The following is a 17,258-nucleotide window of genomic DNA, read 5'->3' on the forward strand; positions in this document are numbered from 1 at the left end:
AGAGACTAGGCTATTGTCCAAAATGCCACCCTATTCCCTACAGTGCACTACTTTTGACCAGGGCCTATAGGGAATAGGGTGCACTACTTTTGACCAGACACATAAGTGGCTGACATCACATTCCCAACACTGAGAATGTGCAGTACAACATTTCTTCTGATAATATTTGGTTCCTGTGGTCTGTCTTGATACGGTCGGGTTAGAACCTGACACTACGTTGACAGTAAAGGGGAGAACCTGGCCCTACTTTGACAGTAAAGGGGAGAACCTGACTACTTTGACAGTAAAGGGGAGAACCTGACACTACGTTGACAGTAAAGGAGAGAACCTGGCTAGTTTGACAGTAAAGGGGAGAACATGGCACTACGTTGACAGTAAAGGAGAGAACCTGGCTACTTTGACAGTAAAGGGGAGAACCTGACTACGTTGACAGTAAAGGGGAGAACCTGACTACGTTGACAGTAAAGGGGAGAACCTGACACTACTTTGACAGTAAAGGGGAGAACCTGACACTACTTTGACAGTAAAGGGGAGAACCTGGCACTACTTTGACAGTAAAGGGGAGAACCTGACATTACTTTGACAGTAAAGGGGAGAACCTGACATTACTTTGACAGTAAAGGGGAGAACCTGACACTACTTTGACAGTAAAGGGGAGAACCTGACACTACTTTGACAGTAAAGGGGAGAACCTGACACTACTTTGACAGTAAAGGGGAGAACCTGGCACTACTTTGACAGTAAAGGGGAGAACCTGACATTACTTTGACAGTAAAGGGGAGAACCTGACACTACTTTGACAGTAAAGGGGAGAACCTGACTACTTTGACAGTAAAGGGGAGAACCTGACACTACTTTGACAGTAAAGGGGAGAACCTGACGACTTTGACAGTAAAGGGGAGAACCTGACTACTTTGACAGTAAAGGGGAGAACCTGACTACTTTGACAGTAAAGGGGAGAACCTGACACTACTTTGACAGTAAAGGGGAGAACCTGACTACTTTGACAGTAAAGGGGAGAACCTGACTACTTTGACAGTAAAGGGGAGAACCTGACACTACTTTGACAGTAAAGGGGAGAACCTGACACTACTTTGACAGTAAAGGGGAGAACCTGACACTACTTTGACAGTAAAGGGGAGAACCTGACTACTTTGACAGTAAAGGGGAGAACCTGACACTACTTTGACAGTAAAGAGGAGAACCTGACTACTTTGACAGTAAAGAGGAGAACCTGACATTACTTTGACAGTAAAGGGGAGAACCTGACACTACTTTGACAGTAAAGGGGAGAACCTGACTACTTTGACAGTAAAGAGGAGAACCTGACTACTTTGACAGTAAAGGGGAGAACCTGACTACTTTGACAGTAAAGGGGAGAACCTGACACTACTTTGACAGTAAAGGGGAGAACCTGACTACTTTGACAGTAAAGGGGAGAACCTGACTACTTTGACAGTAAAGGGGAGAACCTGACTACTTGGACAGTAAAGGGGAGAACCTGACTACTTTGACAGTAAAGGGGAGAACCTGACTACTTTGACAGTAAAGGGGAGAACCTGACTACTTTGACAGTAAAGGGGAGAACCTGACTACTTTGACAGTAAAGGGGAGAACCTGACTACTTTGACAGTAAAGCGGAGAACCTGACTACTTTGACAGTAAAGGGGAGAACCTGACACTACTTTGACAGTAAAGAGGAGAACCTGACTACTTTGACAGTAAAGGGGAGAACCTGACACTACTTTGACAGTAAAGAGGAGAACCTGACTACTTTGACAGTAAAGGGGAGAACCTGACACTACTTTGACAGTAAAGAGGAGAACCTGACTACTTTGACAGTAAAGGGGAGAACCTGACACTACTTTGACAGTAAAGGGGAGAACCTGACACTACTTTGACAGTAAAGAGGAGAACCTGACACTACTTTGACAGTAAAGAGGAGAACCTGACTACTTTGACAGTAAAGGGGAGAACCTGACACTACGTTGACAGTAAAGGGGAGAACCTGGCACTACTTTGACAGTAAAGGGGAGAACCTGGCCCTACTTTGACAGTAAAGGGGAGAACCTGGCCCTACTTTGACAGTAAAGGGGAGAACCTGACACTACTTTGACAGTAAAGGGGAGAACCTGACACTACTTTGACAGTAAAGGGGAGAACCTGACATTACTTTGACAGTAAAGGGGAGAACCTGACACTACTTTGACAGTAAAGAGGAGAACCTGACACTACTTTGACAGTAAAGGGGAGAACCTGACTACTTTGACAGTAAAAGGGAGAACCTGGCACTACTTTGACAGTAAAGGGGAGAACCTGACATTACTTTGACAGTAAAGAGGAGAACCTGACATTACTTTGACAGTAAAGGGGAGAACCTGACACTACTTTGACAGTAAAGGGGAGAACCTGACTACTTTGACAGTAAAGGGGAGAACCTGACTACTTTGACAGTAAAGGGGAGAACCTGACTACTTTGACAGTAAAGGGGAGAACCTGACTACTTTGACAGTAAAGGGGAGAACCTGACATTACTTTGACAGTAAAGGGGAGAACCTGACACTACTTTGACAGTAAAAGGGAGAACCTGACACTACTTTGACAGTAAAGGGGAGAACCTGACAATACTTTGACAGTAAAGGGGAGAACCTGACACTACTTTGACAGTAAAGGGGAGAACCTGACTACTTTGACAGTAAAGGGGAGAACCTGACACTACTTTGACAGTAAAGGGGAGAACCTGGCACTACTTTGACAGTAAAGAGGAGAACCTGACATTACTTTGACAGTAAAGGGGAGAACCTGACTACTTTGACAGTAAAGGGGAGAACCTGGCATTACTTTGACAGTAAAGGGGAGAACCTGACTACTTTGACAGTAAAGGGGAGAACCTGACTACTTTGACAGTAAAGGGGAGAACCTGACTACTTTGACAGTAAAGGGGAGAACCTGACTACTTTGACAGTAAAGGGGAGAACCTCGCATTACTTAGACAGTAGTGTCAAAGTTAAAGTTAGGTTATAACTAGCAATGCAAGTGGATTTCTGATTCTAGTAATATTACTACACAGATCATTCACCTAATATTAGCTAGCGAGCCAGCAAGCTAACGTTCACTAGCTAGCAAACAGTACACTTTAACTTGCAATGAAAATGTTCTACCTGAAAATGTAGCTAGACTCTTAACCGTATACAAGGGTGAACACTAAACAGCAGACTGGAACCATTTAACTTTGGGGCGGCAGGTAGCCTAGTGGTTAGAGCGTTGGAATAGTCACCGAAAGGTTGCAAGATTGAGTCCCTGAGCTGACAAGGTAAAAATCTGTCGTTCTGCCTCTGAACAAGGCAGTTAACCCACTGTTCCCTGGTAGGCCGTCATTGTAAATAAGAATTTGTTCTTAACTGACTTGCCTAGTTAAATAAAGGTAAAATAAATACAAATAAAAACTCTTGTCTTGTTTGGTCAGTGTTGTGTCAAGTCACTCCGGTTCACACTGACCGTGGCGTGTGCAGAAAGTAGCCCATCACTTTTTCCTACTGATCTTTCGTCGATAGTACCCGCTAACTTCAGTGCATCAATGTTGTTGAGAAAAGTAGCAGAACTTGTGTAGTTTTCGACGGCGTGGTTAGAAAGGACCGTCCACACATACTGAACAGCTCACCTTATAGACAGAAGCATGCTACACGGCAGACCAATCCAAACTCATCTCCCGGCATGTCCAGCCCATCCATTATCTCAACCAATGATGGCTAACGGGGATGGTTGCTGACTTTTTCCGTGGCTAAACCAACTAGGCTCGTAATTTAACCATTTTATTTGTGTATTTACAGATGGATTACAAGTTCGTTATTAAGGCACATAAACATTCATATTGTTCCAGAAAGCAATTCTGCCAAAAAGCACATTTTGATAATACGTTCAAACGCCTTGGTTCCTACTTGGTTCCTACTCGGTCCCGTGTGGCTCAGTTGGTAGAGCATGGCGCTTGCAACGCCAGGGTTGAGGGTTCAATTCCCACGGGGGGACCAGGGTTCAATTCCCACGGGGGGACCAGGGTTCAATTCCCACGGGGGGACCAGGATGAATATGTATGAACTTTCCAATTTGTAAGTCGCTCTGGATAAGAGCGTCTGCTAAATGACTTAAATGTACTTCCCCAGGGAAGACGCCTCTCCAGGGAAGTAGTGATGTGCGACATACACCTTGGTTCCTGAAACGAGTCACATTTCGGCTAAACAGTCTATGTTGCATCCCAAATGACACCCTATGACCTATATAGGGCACTACTTTGACCCCCTATGACCTATATAGGGCACTACTTTGACACCCTATGACCTATATAGGGCACTACTTTGACACCCTATGACCTATATAGGGCACTCCTTTGACACCCTATGACCTATATAGTGCACTACTTTGACACCCTATAACCTATATAGGGCACTACTTTGGCACCCTATGACCTATATAGGGCACTATACACGGGAATAGGGTTCCATTTGGGACGGGACCGTGACCTCTTTTCCCCCACAGGCGATTCTGACAGTTCAGAGCATGAGGGCATTCCGGGGGATCTCTGTTGTTAACGTCATGACACTAACCTTGACCAGTGTCTTTCTGGGGGTTAATGAAGACAGTGGTAATGTTGATCCGGTCACCTTTCCTCTGGTTTATCCCTCTTACATCTGGTTAGAGTACGTGCGAATAGACAACTGAAATAACTAATCAATGAGGAAAACAGTCGGGTCAAGTCCCAGACTCCTCCTCGTGGATCGTGTTTAACTTAACCTGGTCAACTCCTGTGTTAGTACCTTCCCCTCTGTTAATTGACCTTTTAGACCTGTTCTACGTATCTGGAAGACTAATGTATTCCCTCATTGGTTGAGACTCATTCAGTCCCAGACTCCTTCTCATGAAGTTCGATTGGTTGATCAACGATTGATAGTGTATCCTTTTATTCACATTCACCCAATAGGACTTTCCTAGTCTGTGACTCTGCTTCCAGCGGTACTCCCTGACTCTGTCTTATCGTGAGGGTTAAAACGACCTGAGAAAAGGGATACTGTAGAGCTTCCTGTCCTTGGACTCTGATCTCATGCGACTGAGCTGCTGCCTGTGACAGCGGAGACTCCAGGGGTTGTGGCTGATCTTCTCTGAGCCCAGGCCGCTGTTATTATCCAGCATCTGGAAGGGAATATCACTGTAGATCTGGAGCTCTAGACGAGGACTCTTCAGTTCCTGGAGACTGGAGGGAGAGGACACAGGGACAACATGGTTAACAGCGGAGAGAGGGCACAGGTTAACAAACAGGTTAACAAACAGGTTAACTAAGAGGTTAACTAACAAGTTAACTAGAGCACCACAACAAGTCACTGTGGATCTGGAGCTCCAGATGAGGACTCTTCAGGAGATTGAACGGGGAGGACAATATATTGACAAGAGAGTCGAGTGACCGCTCTAACAATGGAAATACATGTCCTCAAAGATGAACGGCAGGCGGTAAGAGGCGACATCAGGTAGGACCATTCTAGCCCAATAAGAGTGCAGATACGCGTGTGAACAAAAGGCAGAATTAAGACGTTTTTTTTCTCAAAGTTGCCGGAACGCCACGTGCATCCACTTATATCAGTACATTTGTAACAGCCTATAAACGTTATGACACATCTATCCAATCAAATAAGCCTCAGGTAATTCACACTTTCTCATAGATCTCCATACAAAAAGAAATCCCCACTTGGTCTGCTTAAGTCACGTGGACTGATTCTAGGGCGGAGTAAATCCTCTCTGGGACAACACAAAGGACACAACAGAAGGTCAACTAATACAAAACAGGCTTCATTCTAAATCCTTCTGGGTTTACCCAGAAACCCTTGTTTTAAAAAGGTCAACCAACTAACCCAGGGCACCACAGGTCAACTAGCCAACGGAGGGCACCACAGGTCAACTAGCCAACGGAGGGCACCACAGGTCAACTAGCCAACAGAGGGCACCACAGGTCAACTAGCCAACGGAGGGCACCACAGGTCAACTAGCCAACGGAGGGCACCACAGGTCAACTAGCCAACGGAGGGCACCACAGGTCAACTAGCCAACGGAGGGCACCACAGGTCAACTAGCCAACAGAGGGCACCACAGGTCAACTAGCCAACGGAGGGCACCACAGGTCAACTAGCCAACGGAGGGCACCACAGGTCAACTAGCCAACGGAGGGCACCACAGGTCAACAAGCCGACAGAGGGCACCAAAACAAACACAGCCAGGGCACCACAGGTCAACTAGCCAACGGAGGGCACCACAGGTCAACTAGCCAACGGAGGGCACCACAGGTCAACTAGCCAACGGAGGGCACCACAGGTCAACTAGCCAACGGAGGGCACCACAGGTCAACTAGCCAACGGAGGGCACCACAGGTCAACTAGCCAACGGAGGGCACCACAGGTCAACTAGCCAACGGAGGGCACCACAGGTCAACTAGCCAACGGAGGGCACCACAGGTCAACTAGCCAACGGAGGGCACCACAGGTCAACTAGCCAACAGAGGGCACCACAGGTCAACTAGCCAACGGAGGGCACCACAGGTCAACTAGCCAACGGAGGGCACCACAGGTCAACTAGCCAACGGAGGGCACCACAGGTCAACTAGCCAACGGAGGGCACCACAGGTCAACTAGCCAACGGAGGGCACCACAGGTCAACTAGCCAACAGAGGGCACCACAGGTCAACTAGCCAACGGAGGGCACCACAGGTCAACTAGCCAACGGAGGGCACCAAAACAAACACAGCTAGGGCACCACAGGTCAACTAGCCAACGGAGGGCACCACAGGTCAACTAGCCAACAGAGGGCACCAAAACAAACACAGCTAGGGCACCACAGGTCAACTAGCCGATAACGCTCTTAGGCTGCCCGATAACACTCTTAGGCTGCCCGATAACACTCTTAGGCTGCCCGATAACACTCTTAGGCTGCCCGATAACACTCTTAGGCTGCCCGATAACACTCTTAGGCTGCCCGATAACACTCTTAGGCTGCCCGATAACACTCTTAGGCTGCCCGATAACACTCTTAGGCTGCCCGATAACATTCTTAGGCTGCCCGATAACGCTCTTAGGCTGCCCGATAACGCTCTTAGGCTGCCCGATAACGCTCTTAGGCTGCCCGATAACGCTCTTAGGCTGCCCGATAACGCTCTTAGGCTGCCCGATAACGCTCTTAGGCTGCCCGATAACGCTCTTAGGCTGCCCGATAACGCTCTTAGGCTGCCCGATAACGCTCTTAGGCTGCCCGATAACGCTCTTAGGCTGCCCGATAACGCTCTTAGGCTGCCCGATAACGCTCTTAGGCTGCCCGATAACGCTCTTAGGCTGCCCGATAACGCTCTTAGGCTGCCCGATAACGCTCTTAGGCTGCCCGATAACGCTCTTAGGCTGCCCGATAACGCTCTTAGGCTGCCCGATAACGCTCTTAGGCTGCCCGATAACGCTCTTAGGCTGCCCGATAACGCTCTTAGGCTGCCCGATAACGCTCTTAGGCTGCCCGATAACGCTCTTAGGCTGCCCGATAACGCTCTTAGGCTGCCCGATAACACTCTTAGGCTGCCCGATAACACTCTTAGGCTGCCCGATAACACTCTTAGGCTGCCCGATAACGCTCTTAGGCTGCCCGATAACGCTCTTAGGCTGCCCGATAACACTCTTAGGCTGCCCGATAACGCTCTTAGGCTGCCCGATAACACTCTTATGCTGCCCGATAACGCCTTTAGGTGTCCCGCTCAAGGATCTAAATGGCAGAGAAATACCTGACTCTACCAAAGACCAGCTACCATTTCTGCCATTTTTTTTACACTGATCTGAAATATTTTGGGTACATAATGTCTCCCTTATCATTTCCTATGACTGAAAACAGCTTCTGGAGTTAGGAACAGCGATCACTAACCTCGATTTGGAAGACAATTTCTATTTTAACGAGTCAGCAGCTCTGGACGTTCTGCTTACTTTGGCCCAGGCCCTAATCCCCGGGACCTAATCCCCGGGACTCTAGAGAGGAAGCGACAGTGAAAGAGGCAGGCGAAGTGGCGTCCTGAGGAGACTACGTTGGCGAACTGACAGACCACTAAATGCCCTCTGTTCTGTTGGTGAGCGTGCAGTCACTGGAGAATAAATTGGATGAGCTCCGTTCGAGACTATCTTTATCTACGGGAACTGATGACCTGTAATATTCTATGTTTCTCAGAGTCGTCAAGACTGGTCGGCAGCCTCAGATAAGATGAGGTGGGAGAGGTGTGTCTCTTTGTTAATAACTAGAGCTAGTGCGCAATCTCTAATGTTAAAGAATTCTGAAGTTTTTGATCGGCCGAGTTAGAAAACTTTGTGGGATAGGCATTTGACATTTTTGACTATTGGAGTGCTGGCATATTTTTTTGTGGTTGTTGAATATTCAGAATGAGAAGGAATTTTTTTTTAACACAAGGGCAAGGCTCGCACTGCCCAGAAATATGTGAATTTTTATCTATATGCCAGCCGTGTACAACAATGCCTAAAGGTCCATAACCATTACAGACAACAAATTATAAATGCTGAATTGGCTCATATATATTCAGTCAATAGAAAACAATTGCCATTTAAGATTCATTTATTAAAACCGTAAAATGAACTGGTTATATTATATCGTGGAACACAATCTTCAAGAAGGCAGTACAACAATGGCAGTGGCGCTTGTAAAAGCCTATGCCTGTGCAAAATGGCATAACCTTATTCTATAACACTCTTATTTCCCGTGCCCTTATCACAGTCAAGACAACTATTTTTTATAGCAACAAAAACAAAACATGTAACAAAGCAGAATAAAATATAATATTTGATCTAATTAAAAACGTTGCCAGTTGAAGTGATGCACATCTCACACGTCTGAAATAGTTATACTCAAAGAGAGATGATTTCAAACGGGGATTTAAATTTGCCATTTTTCTTCAGGGTTACAAACCAAAATGTGTCTTATTTTCAATATAGGCCTACAGACTCATTGTAAACGGATGATCAATTCCACATGGAACACTGCATGGTGATGAATCACGTCCAGGCCATCCGATTGGGTGAGTAGGCCTTGGTTGAATGATTCTGATGGAAATTAGCTCCGTCTTTATCAAACTAATGTTTTTTTTCGCTTCATATTTTCAGTGTAGAACCTGTCTATGTTTAAAGGGGGTTATTGTCTATGTTTAGGGGGGGTTATTGTCTATGTTTAAGGGGGGGTTATTGTCTATGTTTAAGGGGGGGTTATTGTCTATGTTTAAGGGGGGGTTATTGTCTATGTTTAAGGGGGGGTTATTGTCTATGTTTAGGGGGGGTTATTGTCTATGTTAAAGGGGGGGTTATTGTCTATGTTTAAGGGGGGTTATTGTCTATGTTTAGGGGGGGTTATTGTCTATGTTTAAGGGGGGTTATTGTCTATGTTAAAGGGGGGGTTATTGTCTATGTTTAAGGGGGGTTATTGTCTATGTTTAGGGGGGGTTATTGTCTATGTTTAAGGGGGGTTATTGTCTATGTTTAAGGGGGGTTATTGTCTATGTTAAAGGGGGGGTTATTGTCTATGTTAAAGGGGGGGTTATTGTCTATGTTAAAGGGGGGGTTATTGTCTATGTTTAAGGGGGGTTATTGTCTATGTTTAGGGGGGGTTATTGTCTATGTTTAAGGGGGGTTATTGTCTATGTTTAGGGGGGGTTATTGTCTATGTTTAAGGGGGGTTATTGTCTATGTTTAGGGGGGGTTATTGTCTATGTTTAAGGGGGGTTATTGTCTATGTTTAAGGGGGGTTATTGTCTATGTTTAGAGGGGTTATTGTCTATGTTTAAGGGGGGGTTATTGTCTATGTTAAAGGGGGGGTTATTGTCTATGTTTAAGGGGGGTTATTGTCTATGTTTAAGGGGAGGTTATTGTCTATGTTTAGGGGGGGTTATTGTCTATGTTTAGGGGGGGTTATTGTCTATGTTTAGGAGGGTTATTGTCTATGTTTAGGGGGGGGTTATTGTCTATGTTTAAGGGGGGGTTATTGTCTATGTTTAGGGGGGGTTATTGTCTATGTTTAGGGGGGGTTATTGTCTATGTTTAGGAGGGTTATTGTCTATGTTTAGGGGGGGTTATTGTCTATGTTTAAGGGGGGTTATTGTCTATGTTTAGGGGGGGTTATTGTCTATGTTTAGGGGGGGTTATTGTCTATGTTTAAGGGGGGGGTTATTGTCTATGTTTAAGGGGGGGGTTATTGTCTATGTTTAGGGGAGGGTTATTGTCTATGTTTAGGGGGGGTTATTGTCTATGTTTAAGGGGGGGGTTATTGTCTATGTTTAAGGGGGGGTTATTGTCTATGTTTAGGGGAGGGTTATTGTCTATGTTTAGGGGAGGGTTATTGTCTATGTTTCTATGTTTAGGGGGGGTTATTGTCTATGTTTAGGGGGGATTATTGTCTATGTTTAGGGGGGATTATTGTCTATGTTTAGGAGGGGTTATTGTCTATGTTTAGGGGGGGTTATTGTCTATGTTTAGGGGGGGTTAGTGTCTATGTTTAGGGGGGGTTATTGTCTATGTTTAGGGGGGGTTATTGTCTATGCTAACCAATTTCAAGTAGCCTAAGTGGAAAAAGCCTAAGCGGAAAATAGAGAGGACTCAATTATTCCAAAACTGCAGCTCGTTGTTGGAACACATATTTGTCCTACTTCAAATCAACTTGTACATTTTGAATTTGTAATAAAACTGTTGTCATTTGGCAAGGAATGTAGCTCGTGTATCCCATCAGAGGCATTTTTTTATGCCCACAGTCCTCCTGTTTTTTGGGGCATTTCTGTCGGCCTAATGGTAGCTGGTGTGCATACTCAAGACAACATGTTTTAAATAAATAAAAAAATCAGGACAAGCCACGAAGCACATTCCACCAAATAGTTTTACAGTATTAAAAAAAATAAGAAGATCTCTGGTAAAAAAAAAAATGTAGTTTTGATGTCTTTTACCATTTACCAAGAGAGTTTTCATTTATATTTTTTGCAGTTGTCCATTTACCACCACAAACCGATGCTGGGACTAAGACCGCACTCAACCAACTATATAGAGCCATAAGCATGTTAAAATATGATATTTAAGTTTTGCATTTTTTAATACATTGTCAAACATTTCTAAAAACCCATTTTTTTTTTTGCTTTGTCATTATGGGCTATTGTGTGTAGATTGATGAGGTAAAAATACAATTGAATCAATTTTCGAATAAGGCTGTAAAGTAAAAAAAATTGAAAAAAAGGCGAAGGGGTCTGAATGCACTTTATATACTCAAGTTATCGTTACTCATTGTGTATTTATATCTCGGATTTTATTATCTTGGATTAACTTGTATTATCTCTTTCTTACATCATTTTTCTGGGAAGGGCTTGTAAGTAAGCCCTTCACTGTTAGTCTACACCTGTTGTTTACGAAGCATTTAATTTGATAATGAGTTACTGATTATTACATAGACATACATACCCACCCCTGGCTTCTCACTCATTTCTCAGTACTGTTGCGCGGGGCGATCGTCTTTTATCTCTCTGGTAGAGACACACACAGAAAGACACACACACACACACACACACACATATACACACACAGAAACACACACACACACACACACACAGAAACACACACACACACACACACACAGAAACACACACACAAACACAGAAACACACAGACACACACAGAAACACACAGACAGAAACACACAGAAAGAAACACACAGACAGAAACACACAGACACACACACACACACACACACACACACGAGACACAAACCATTCCCTATTCCTCACTGCTCTACTCACTTCTCAGTGCTGTCACTCTCGTGCGGTAGCCTCTCCTCCTTGATCTCGGAGGTGGAGCGGTGAAGGCTCCGTCGGGAGTGTTTCCTTCGCGGTTGTTCCCTCTCCGGTAGGTCCTCGTGGTCCAGGCCCTCACTCTCCACGTACGGGTACGCCACCAGGTTGATGTAGCCGTCTATGTCCCCCTCGAAACACACCAACACCATGCCTGGAGGAGCAAAGAGCAGGGATATGATCAGCACAACAATAACAGGATTTTTTTAGCAAGGGGATAGGTTCGTTTCAGAAATGAATGGAAGGATAAATGTCAGAAAAAGCAAGAATTCCTGATTAAATCAGGAAGAAGCACATCCCTGAGAGAGTGTGGAAGAGGAACAGAGTATTTTCAAAACGCGTGTGTGTGTTTCAGTGTTGTATGAGGAGGTTGGTATCAGAGAGAGAGACAAAGCGCAATTGTACCAGCCATTCTATGCCATTGGGTCTACCATGTTCTAATTCAAATTCAAAGCAATTGGATACCATAAATGACATCAGAGAGCAAGGTGACACTGTTCTGTCAGACACCTTCCGCTGGAGGAAAAACACACTCTGCCAGGAAGAAGATTTAGTTTTCTTTTCTCACTACAGCTTTGAGATACACTATATATACAAAAGTATGTGGACACCCCTTCAAATTAGTTGATTCGGGTATTTCAGCCCCACCCGTTGCTGACAGGTGAATACAATTGAGCACACAGCCATGCAATCTCCACAGACAAACATTGGCAGTAGAATGGCCCGTACTGAAGAGCTCAGTGACTTTAAACGTTGCACTGTCATAGGATGCCACCTATCCAACAAGTCAATTCGTAAAGTTTCTGCCCTGCTAGAGCTGCCCCCAGTCAACTGTAAGTGCTGTTATTGTGAAGTGGAAACCTCTAGGAGCAACAACGGCTCAGCCACAAAGTGGTAGGCCACACAAGCTCACAGAACGGAACCGCCAAGTGCTGAAGGGCGTAAAGATTGTCTGTCCTCGGTTGCCTACCTCCTCGGTAGGTAAGTAAAGAAATAAAAACAACAGTGAAAAACAGTATAGAGGCTATATACAGTAGAGAGTCTATGAAAGTAGTGAGGCTACATACAGACACCGGTTAGTCGGACTGATTGAGGTAGTATGTACATGTAGATATAGTTAGAGTAAACTTAGAAATAATAATTAGTAATTAGTAATAAATGTATGATCCATCCTGTGTATATGTAATTGTGTGTGATTATTTAGGTATTTAGTAAATAAATAATTAAACCAAATGTTGTATTGCTGATTCAACTTGTTAGCCAGGGTTCGTGAAGATGACCAAGAATTTTACGATATTCAGATGAGAATCTGGTAAAAGATGACCAGATCTTTTAGATTGTATTCGGGAAGACGACAGCTCTATAAACATTCTTCCGTGGTGCCCCGACTTCCTAGTTAATTACATTTACATGATTAGTTTAAATCAGGTAATATTAATTACAGAGAATTGATTTGATAAAATAGCATGTCATATATGATTTAATCCATAGTAAAGACACGTCAACGCCTATGTAGATATTCCATAAAGAAATCTACCGTTTCCAGCTACAATAGTCATTTACAACATGAACAATATCTACACTGTATTTCTGATCAATTTGATGTTATTTTAAATGGACCAAAAAAAAAAAAAGTGCATTTCTTTCAAAAACAAGGACATTTCTAAGTGAAACTTTTGAAGAAAAAAAGAGGCAGTGTTTCTGTTCTGATTGCGTAATAGTAGAGTTAGCACAACAAAAGACACTCGATTGATACAAATCATCGTGATCTCATATTCTGCCCGGTAAGAAAACACTGCAGTTATCATTTAATTTGGAAAGTTTGATGGGAAAGGCTTTAGAAATGACTGTTTTGGCATCACTAACTGGCTACACAAAGGGAGTGAGTGAGAGAGTGAGTGAGAGAGTGAGTGAGAGAGTGAGTGACTGAGTGAGTGAGTGAGAGTGTGAGGGAGGGAGTGAGTGAGAGAGTGAGTGAGAGAGTGAGTGAGTGACTGAGTGAGTGAGAGAGTGTGAGGGAGGGAGTGAGTGAGAGAGTGAGTGAGTGAGGGAGTGAGTGAGCGAGTGTGAGGAGGGAGTGAGGGAGAGAGAGAGATGCAATTACAATCAGAGGCATTTGTTTGAACAGTAACCTGGGGAAGGTTTTCTATAGTATTATACATTTAAGAGTTAAACTTTCTTAATAAGCACAATGTCTTGAGTAAAAGACAAATTGAACAAAAACATTGCACAACTGATCATATTTCCACCCTACACACCCTGATAGATAAACATGTCTACCACCATAAGACCAAAATGTACGCTGGCTTTAAAACATTTGTTTCTATTTGGCATACAGGACTGTTCAACAAAGTTATATAAAGTGGTGTCGGGGGTAAAACATATTAAATCAATGTATACTGGCAATATGTGCAGCATCAAAATTGGGAGAAAAAAAAACGGAATTCTTTAACAAGCGGTGGGGCCTTCGCCAGGGTTGCAATCTGAGCCCTGCACGCTTCAGTACTAACATCAACAAATTGGCCACGATTCTAGACAAATCCTCAGCCCCTGGTGTTAGTCTCCACAATTCAGAGGTTAAATGCCGGCTCTTCTCAGATAACCTGTGTCTGCTGTCACCCACAGCACATGGCCTACAGCAGAGCCCGGACCTGCTAGAGCAGTACTGCCAGACCTGGGCCCTGGCAGTAAACCACAAAAATACTAAAATAATGATTTTCCAGAGAAGATCCAGATCTCAGGGAATTAGACCAAAGTTCTCAATTGGTACAAAATATATAGAGTACTGCACACACTACAATTACTTAGATTTAAAAATAAGCTCAACTGGACACCTTAATGAGGCAGTGAATGAACTGAGAGAGAAAACACGCCGGGCATTCTACACCATTAAAATTAATTCAAATTCAAATACCTATTAAAATGTGGCTAAACCTAATTGAATGTGTCATTTAACCAATTGCACTTTATGTCAGCGAGGTGTGTGGTTCACTTGCAAAACAAGATTTCACCCAATTGGACAAACACCCCATTGAAACCCTGCATGCAGAGTTCTGTAAGATTCTCCTACATGTCCAGAGGAAAACTACAAACAATGCATGCAGGGCAGAATTAGACAAATATCCACTAATAATAAAACATTAAAAAAGAGCAATTCAGTTTTGGAAACATGTAAAATACAGTGACCCCCTCTCATATCATTACCAAGCCCTGCAATGCCATGAGCTGAGCAAAGAAAAGAGTCCCCTCATCCAGCTGGTCCTGGGGCTGAGTTCACAAACCTGTTCTACTAATACACTGAAGCCTCAGGAACATCCAATCAATCAGAATAAAACAAATTACAAAACAGTCAAAACAAAACTACATTACCTAATGGGAAACTCATGCACAAACACAAAATGCAGTGCTATCTGGCCCTAAATCGACAAAACACCATGGCTAACTATTTGACCATGCTTACTGATCAAAACCTTAGAAAAACCTTGGCAAAGTTCAGGCTCAGTGAGCACAGCCTTGCCATTAAGAAGGGTAGACACAGGAAAACCTGGCTCCCTGTAGAGGAAAGGCTGTGCAACCACTGCACCACAGCAGAACCCGAGACGGAGCTGCATTTCCTGACAAAATCTAAAAAATATATAATAATTAGAGTGTAGTTTCCCCAACTTTGAAACCCTTATTCAAGGTTTCAAAGACCTCTCTGAGACTTCAAAGGCCTGTCTGTCCCCCCTTGCCTTTCTGGTCCCCCCTTGCCTGTCTGGTCCCCCCTTGCCTGTCTGGTCCCCCCTTGCCTGTCTGGTCCCCCCTTGCCTGTCTGGTCCCCCCTTGCCTGTCTGGTCCCCCCTTGCCTGTCTGGTCCCCCCTTGCCTGTCTGGTCCCCCCTTACCTGTCTGGTCCCCCCTTGCCTGTCTGGTCCCCCCTTGCCTGTCTGGTCCCCCCTTGCCTGTCTGGTCCCCCCTTGTCTGTCTGGTCCCCCCTTGCCTGTCTGGTCCCCCCTTGCCTGTCTGGTCCCCCCTTGCCTGTCTGGTCCCCCCTTGCCTGTCTGGTCCCCCCTTGCCTGTCTGTCCCCCTTTGCCTGTCTGTCCCCCTTTGCCTGTCTGTCCCCCTTTGCCTGTCTGTCCCCCCTTGCCTGTCTGTCCCCCCTGCCTGTCTGTCCCCCCTTGCCTGTCCTGTGTGTATTAATATCTCATTCTCCAGCCCTACATACCTTTAAGGGTTGTAGCCCTGCCTTGCCACCTGGCTGCCTGGCCATTCCTCTGGTCTTGTTGTCATGTATCAACAATGCAGAGCGTGTGGTTATTGGCGGCAGCGGTCCTATTTATACACATACTTTTTCAGAGTCCCAAATGGCACCCTATTCCATAAGTAGCAAACGACTAATGACCAGAGCCCTACAAAGGGAACAGGGTGCCATTTTGGATGCAGCCTATACAGCCAGGCCAGGCGGGACACAGAGCCAGCTATGAAGAGGTAGAGAGATTGTAATGGAGGGAAAAAACCTGCCCTCTGCCACCGTTACCCTGCTAGCACTGGAACAGACCAGGGGAGTTACCCTGCTAGCACTGGAACAGACCAGGGGAGTTACCCTGCTAGCACTGGAACAGACCAGGGGAGTTACCCTGCTAGCACTGGAACAGACCAGGGGAGTTACCGTGCTAGCACTGGAACAGACCAGGGGAGTTACCCTGCTAGCACTGGAACAGACCAGGGGAGTTACCCTGCTAGCACTGGAACAGACCAGGGGAGTTACCCTGCTAGCACTGGAACAGACCAGGGGAGTTACCCTGCTAGCACTGGAACAGACCAGGGGAGTTACCGTGCTAGCACTGGAACAGACCAGGGGAGTTACCCTGCTAGCACTGGAATAGACCAGGGGAGTTACCCTGCTAGCACTGGAACAGACCAGGGGAGTTACCCTGCTAGCACTGGAACAGACCAGGGGAGTTACCCTGCTAGCACTGGAACAGACCAGGGGAGTTACCCTGCTAGCACTGGAACAGACCAGGGGAGTTACCCTGCTGGCACTGGAACAGACCAGGGGAGTTACCCTGCTGGCACTGGAACAGACCAGGGGAGTTACCGTGCTAGCACTGGAACAGACCAGGGGAGTTACCCTGCTAGCACTGGAACAGACCAGGGGAGTTACCCTGCTAGCACTGGAACAGACCAGGGGAGTTACCCTGCTGGCACTGGAACAGACCAGGGGAGTTACCCTGCTGGCACTGGAACAGACCAGGGGAGTTACCCTGCTAGCACTGGAACAGACCAGGGGAGTTACCCTGCTAGCGCTGGAATAGACCAGGGGAGTTACCCTGCTAGCGCTGGAATAGACCAGGGGAGTTACCCTGCTGGCACTGGAACAGACCAGGGG

The 17,258-nt window shown here is 45.4% G+C and overlaps 1 protein-coding gene across 1 annotated transcript in view; it reads right to left on the bottom strand.

The window, feature by feature from the left end:
• Positions 1-17,258, bottom strand: part of LOC129851377 (inositol hexakisphosphate kinase 1-like) — a 129,460-nt gene that overhangs the window by 36,511 nt on the left and 75,691 nt on the right. The window contains exons 4-5 of the mRNA XM_055917880.1: positions 11,840-12,044; positions 5,064-5,245 (exon numbers count right to left, since the gene is read on the bottom strand). Coding sequence (XP_055773855.1) covers positions 5,064-5,245; positions 11,840-12,044 — 387 coding nt within the window. The remainder of the gene's footprint in view (positions 1-5,063; positions 5,246-11,839; positions 12,045-17,258) is intronic.

This window comes from Salvelinus fontinalis, chromosome 3 (genome assembly GCF_029448725.1).
Source record: "Salvelinus fontinalis isolate EN_2023a chromosome 3, ASM2944872v1, whole genome shotgun sequence".
NCBI classification, from domain to species: Eukaryota; Metazoa; Chordata; class Actinopteri; order Salmoniformes; family Salmonidae; genus Salvelinus; species Salvelinus fontinalis.